The sequence below is a fragment of the Dasypus novemcinctus genome, chromosome 4 (assembly GCF_030445035.2).
Source record: "Dasypus novemcinctus isolate mDasNov1 chromosome 4, mDasNov1.1.hap2, whole genome shotgun sequence".
Lineage (NCBI taxonomy): Eukaryota > Metazoa > Chordata > Mammalia > Cingulata > Dasypodidae > Dasypus > Dasypus novemcinctus.
In genome coordinates this window covers 145,820,789-145,826,788 of record NC_080676.1, presented here as the reverse complement: position 1 = coordinate 145,826,788, position 6,000 = coordinate 145,820,789, and the positions used below count along the sequence as shown (strand labels likewise).

At 52.6% G+C, this 6,000-nt stretch overlaps 1 protein-coding gene across 2 annotated transcripts in view; it reads left to right on the top strand.

Moving 5' to 3' along the window:
• The first annotated feature begins 1,278 nt into the window (after positions 1 to 1,278).
• ADAMTS5 (ADAM metallopeptidase with thrombospondin type 1 motif 5) overlaps positions 1,279 to 6,000 on the top strand; it is a 51,889-nt gene continuing 47,167 nt past the window's right edge. The window contains exons 1-2 of one of the 2 annotated variants that reach the window (XM_071214909.1): positions 1,279 to 1,768; positions 2,088 to 3,892. In XM_071214909.1, coding sequence (XP_071071010.1) covers positions 2,816 to 3,892 — 1,077 coding nt within the window. In that variant the 5' untranslated portion in view covers positions 1,279 to 1,768; positions 2,088 to 2,815. Of the gene's footprint in view, positions 1,769 to 1,939; positions 3,893 to 6,000 lie in introns of those variants that run through there. The other variant, XM_012529075.4, reaches the window with a different exon arrangement.

Here is a 6,000-nt window from a genome sequence, read left to right as displayed (position 1 = left end):
AGATGGGAATCCTTGCTGGGCAATTCTGGGATTCCCTCCAGAGGTTTAGCCCAGTGGAGGATCTCAAAATAGTCCAGGATCCTCCTGATTCCCTCCCTTAGAAAGAGATAAAATTGTTGCTGGATTTTCTCTAGGTTCTTGGCTAAGCTACAGAAAATGAATTTTAAATGCAAGCCAGTTTATTAGGCCAGTAATTTATTAAGGAATGGAGAGATGAGAAAAGGGAGAAAATAACAGATAATTGCTCCCACACAGAGAGAGAGGAAAAGTGTTGAAAAGAGGTAAAGAGGGATGATTTACAGACTACAAGTCCCTGTTACCGATGACAACTGTCCAGGTTTACTTGTGTGCTGACACAGGCAGGGGGAGAAAAGGCAAGAACAGGGCCTGTTTGGATACCCAGCTAGCTTTTTAAATCATTAATTATTCGGTCCCTTTGCTAATGTCAGGGGAGGAATCCCAGTTGTTTGCTGTTTTGATTGATTGCTCCACCCCTCAATCCCCTGGAAGGCCCAATGCTAAGGCCCCTTGAAAATATCACGGGCTTCTCCTTGATTCCGGAGGAAATCTGTTTGGAATGGGGATTCTCACTAAGGTTCTTCCAGCAGCCTTCTTGTGGGGAATCCATGACCATGTGGGCTTTCTGCCAGATTCCAAATCCCTCTCTTGATTCCCTAGTCTAGTCTGCCTCAAGATAGATCTCCTAAGAATGGGCTGCGGAAACTACCAATAATTTGGTGACCAGTGAGGTGCCCTCAGCTAATCTCAACATTAGCATAAATTAAAGGAAGGTAGAAAAGGACAGAAAAGGGCTAATTATACTGCATTCACTGATGCATTCCTTACATCCCCCGAAGAATGACGGGGTTGGGGGACGCTCTGGGGCGGACCTCTTAAACATCAGTGATTAGAAAGTTGGGTTGCGTTGCTTTTTCCTCCTTAATGTTGACAACCTAAGGATACTCAGAGAGGAGGGAGAAAATGAGTAGCAGTGACAATGCCATCCCGGTAGGAATAAGCAACCCGTCCCCCAATGCACTCTTTTTCTCTTAAAAAGAATTTTTGATGCTGATAGGTCAGGGCTTAAGGCAATAAATGGCTATTTCAGGAGAAATAAATGCATATATGGCTCACGTAAGTAGCAAGAAGAGAAATGTGGGCACAGATCCGCGAGCCCCTTCAAGAGTTAACTCTTTCTTTCACTCTTGCCCTTTGGAAACCAGGGAAATTCCAGTCGGTCGAGATTAAGTGGCAGAGAGTGGGCCCTGGCAAAGGCACGCGGACGAAAGGGGGAGCCCGCCGTGTGCACACAAAGGCGCGGAGTTCCCAGGCCGCCGGCGGGGCTGGCCCGGGGCACCGCTGCGCTCCGGGCACAGCGACGCGCCAGGAAGCGCCTGCGGCTCTCGGGTTGCCCGGCCCCTCTGCCAGTGGCCGGGAGAAGTTAGTCACCCGGAGCCCGAACCCCGAGGAGTGCCCGAGCTACGAGAGGCGGGGGGAATAGGGAGGCAGGAAACCCGGGACCCGGCCGGTGGGGAGGAGGTGAAAGGAGCGCGGGGGAGTGGGGGCGCACGCGAAGCTGGGGGCCCAGCCCGGCCGAGGCCACTGCCAAGGTCTGCGAGGGCACAGCGCACCGGGCGTGCAAAGCGAGAAAACATGCGACAGGAACTTCCTACCGGGAAAAAGAAAAGCCGGCGGGGAGAAGGCAGGGAGAGACCTGAAATGTCTCACTAACTTTAAAAACACACCAAAACACCCTTCAGGAGATGAGGTAAGCCGAGGTTAGCCAACCCCGATTGGTTGTGAAACATCAGACCGACCCCGAGCCGCTGTGGCTTTAACAGAGGCCAAGGAAGTCTTCTGTTTTCCTTACCAAAATACTCCCCCCACCCCTCCGCCCTAGCTCCCGCCCTCGTCCCTCCTTCCACCTCGCCGGGTCCCTTCTTCCTTCTCGGTCTCCTTTTCCTCGATCACCCTCCCCTCCCTCCCCCATCTGATTAGGCGCGGACGGCTCCGGGTGGGAGTGGTGGGGGAAGCTCTCCCTTTAAGAGGCAGCGTGCGGTGACGAATTGTTGAAATTGCCATTGCAGGATGGCATGCCGCTATAAATTCATTGTTCCACCTCCTCGCATCTTCACAGCGCTCGCGCTGCTCTCCGCGCTCGCAGCGGCCGACTGGGGATGACGGCGAGCAGGAGACACCGCACCCGAAGGGACGCAGACGCACCGCTTCACCCGCGCGCCGCAGGCCGCCCCCGGCGTTTTTGTTTTAATTTTTAGGTCTTTCCTCCTCCCTCCTTCTTCCCTTCCTACTGGTATACCAGCAGAGCCAAGGAAAGCCACAAAATAAGGAAGGAAGTGGGCCCTGGAGCTTGAACCCCCGGCCGCCCGCCGGGCCAGTGGAGTGAGGGACGGGAGGCAGCGCGCTCCGGTTGTCCGGCCAATGCGCGGCACAATTCTTACTTTTCTCGGTGATTCGATCGTGGCGGCCTTTAGGGTCGGAGTGGGGCGTTCATGCCCCTGTGCCATATTTGCTGAATCTCCACCAGCGTCTTTTTTCTTTTCTCCTTTTATTTTTTAACCTTTGGCCGGGGCACGAATCCCAACATTTTTTTCCAAACCAACAAAGAAAAGTTCGCACGCTGGCACCGCGGCCGGGACAGGCTGGCGCTACTTGCCGAGTGCCAGTCCCTCTGACACTTGACTCAACCTCGCTCGCAAGTGTGTGTGCCCCCTCCCCCACCCCGGGAACTTCCTTAGCGAATAACAGATACCCATAAAGTCCCCGTCCCGCAGCCCCTCCCCGTGGGCAGCGCACTATGCTGCTCGGGTGGGCGTCCCTGCTGCTGTGCGCGCTCCGCCTGCCCCCGGCGGCGGCCGGCTCCGCCGCCGCACCTGCCCAGGATAAAGCCGGGCAGCCCCGCCGACGGCAAGGGAAGGTGGCGCAGGAGCGGGCCGAGCCTCCTGGCCATCAGCACCCCCTGGCACCCCAGCCCCGGAGCAGCGGGCTCGTGCAGAACATCGACCAGCTCTACTCGGGCGGCGGCAAGGTGGGCTACCTCGTGTACGTGGGCGGCCGGAGGTTCCTCCTGGACCTGGAGCGGGATGGTTCGGTGGGCGCCGCTGGCCTCGTGCCCGCAAGAGGCGGGCCGAGCGCGCCCCGACGCCACCGCGGCCACTGCTTCTACCGGGGCACCGTGGACGGCAGCCCCCGTTCGCTGGCCGTCTTTGACCTCTGTGGGGGTCTCCGCGGCTTCTTCGCGGTCAAACACTCGCGCTACACCCTAAAGCCGCTCCTGCGGGAGCCCGGGGCGGAGGCAGAGGCCGGGCGCGTGTACGGGGATACGTCTTCACGGATCCTGCATGTCTACACCCGCGAGGGCTTCAGCTTCGAGGCCCTACCGCCCCGCGCCAGCTGCGAGACCCCAGCCTCGCTGCCGGGTGTGCGGGAGCGTCGCTCAGCGCAGGGCATCCCCGCAAGGCGCCGCGCACCGCCTCTGCAGCTGGCGGACGACTCCGCTCCCTCGCCGACAGGGGACTCCGCACCACAGACGTGGGGGCGGCGGCGGCGCCGCTCCATCTCTCGGGCCCGTCAGGTGGAATTGCTCCTGGTGGCCGACGCGTCCATGGCGCGAATGTATGGCCGGGGTCTACAGCATTACCTGCTGACCCTGGCCTCCATAGCCAACCGGCTGTATAGCCACGCCAGCATCGAGAACCATATCCGCCTGGCCGTGGTGAAAGTGGTGGTGCTGGGTGACAAGGACAAGAGCTTGGAGGTGAGCAAGAACGCAGCCACCACTCTCAAGAACTTTTGCAAGTGGCAGCACCAGCACAACCAGCTGGGGGACGACCACGAGGAGCACTACGATGCGGCCATCCTGTTTACCCGAGAGGTAGGTCCAGCCTGGGTGGGTGGTCCCGGCAGGTCAGAGGAGCAGGCTTGCTGTGCTTGCTGCTTCTCCAACAAACCGCCAGTCACTGAGGATTTGCAGGACACCCAGCCTGCCTCCAGCTCCCCCTCTTGAATTCGTTGTCGCCCCAGCAGCAACTCCCACCTTAAATGACCAGACCTACTTAGGCTTTCAGTCACCAACCAATCAATCAGGATGCCGTCCACTCTAGTATAGAGCATAGGTGCATGGACATGAAAACAGCAGGTTAGAATGCTCGGGCAAATGTATGTAGTTAAATGGGAACAGGGAAAAAGGAGGACTGTCTTGGGAATTATGGGTCTGCTACTTTCCGGTGTACCCCCAAATATAACTTGTTCAACCTGGTGGAAAGGACTTGATGATTCAGTCAGTGTAAGTCACCTTTAGCCCATGACCTTCCTTTGTAAAATGTCCATGTTTTCTTACTTGGATCTATGACACAAGTCAAGGAAGTTATTTTGAACGGTTTCTCAATCTGGCTTCCTTACCTATCCAGCTTGGCAGAATCTTAGTTCCTGTGAAGGAATGGATGTGGGAGAACAAAGAGGTTAGAAACCCCATCAGCTGAGGGGAAGTACTTGCATGGTTTCTAAGCACCTTCTTTGACTAGTCAGCCAGTGCGCCACAGGCATCTGGCCCACCTCCTCAGCCACCACACAAGGGTCACGTCCCACTTGCATGCTTGGGTTTGGATTAGTATGTTTTGAAGCCCCATTGTGGATAGGTCTGGGCAAGGAGTCAACACAAGAGGAAAGAATATTTTCCCAGGATTTCCCCCTCTTAGGGAATGGTTAACAGGGGGAGAAATTCATCTTTCTAGGCCCAGAAGCTCTGGAAGGAACTCTCTCAGTTAACACAATCATTAAACCACCACCACCACCACCACGTACCTGTGACATCCAGACACAGTCTAGGTTGGTTTAGAGCATGTCTTGATCATAACTCTGAACCTCAGCCTTCACAACTCAACTCTGATTGGGCACTTTTAAGTCATGCCTCTCAAATGCCTGGTAAGCTTTGACTCTGAAAGCTCATCCTTTCAGTGTTTGAGATCCATCCAGGGAAGATGGAAGATTTAAAAACTTGAAAGTATTATGCAAAATCATATTACAAATGGAGCAGAGCAAGGATAGGAAATGAATGATGGATTGCTGCAGAATCACAATTTCCCCTACCTATTTCTTCTATTTTTACCAAGGCGCCCCTGGTATGAAGGAAAAGTGTTGATAAATTTGGAGTGGAGAAACACTTGTGGTTCATGGAGTGGACATAAATGTAAGCCACATGTCAACAGAGACAGCAGAGGGCAGCAGTTGAGGGAGAAGCAGCCAGTACCCAGTGGAAAATCTTTCCCATAATTAAGTGGTCTTCTGGAAACCATCCTTAATTTTTCTGCGTGGCTTTAGTCTGAAATGGTAGAATATTCATTTTGTAGGCTTTGGTGTGAAATGAGATTCCCCTGTAAAACTATACCTTTCTTAGTTTCTAAGGTTTTGCTTTTTTTTTTTTTTTTTTAAAGCAACTTTCCATGCCTGGGTTTCCTTGCTTTGCTTCATCACAAGAGGCTGCCAAGAAGGATGCTTAGGAGAGTTTATGGAAAGAGGTTCTCTAAAAGAAAGAGGAAAAATATACTTTTGAAGGCATACTATTCCAAATAGTCATTTTAATAGTCTCCTTTCATATTTGAATACAAATGCATATTGCAAAATTGTAAAATAAACACAAATTAATAGAGGAAGTTTCTTCCTCCTTCCGCCCATCCTATATTTTCCTAATTGCTTCCCAGAAAAAAAGGAAACTAGTCAGTGATTCTAAATGATCTGTATTTGGCTTTTTCCGGATTTTTTTTTTTGATAGCTAACATTTTCTCTTTTCTAAGTTCTGAAATGTATCTGCACATTTTAAATCAATAAAAGCTCAAGATAAATAAATGAATAGTGTTTCTTAATAAATCTTGTGATAATGTACATTTTTCAAACTAGTCTACACATGGAAAATATTTTACACTAGTCCTCCTATGCCATTGCCAAGCAGAAGCATACTTTTAGTGAAGCAAATCTCATTTAGTT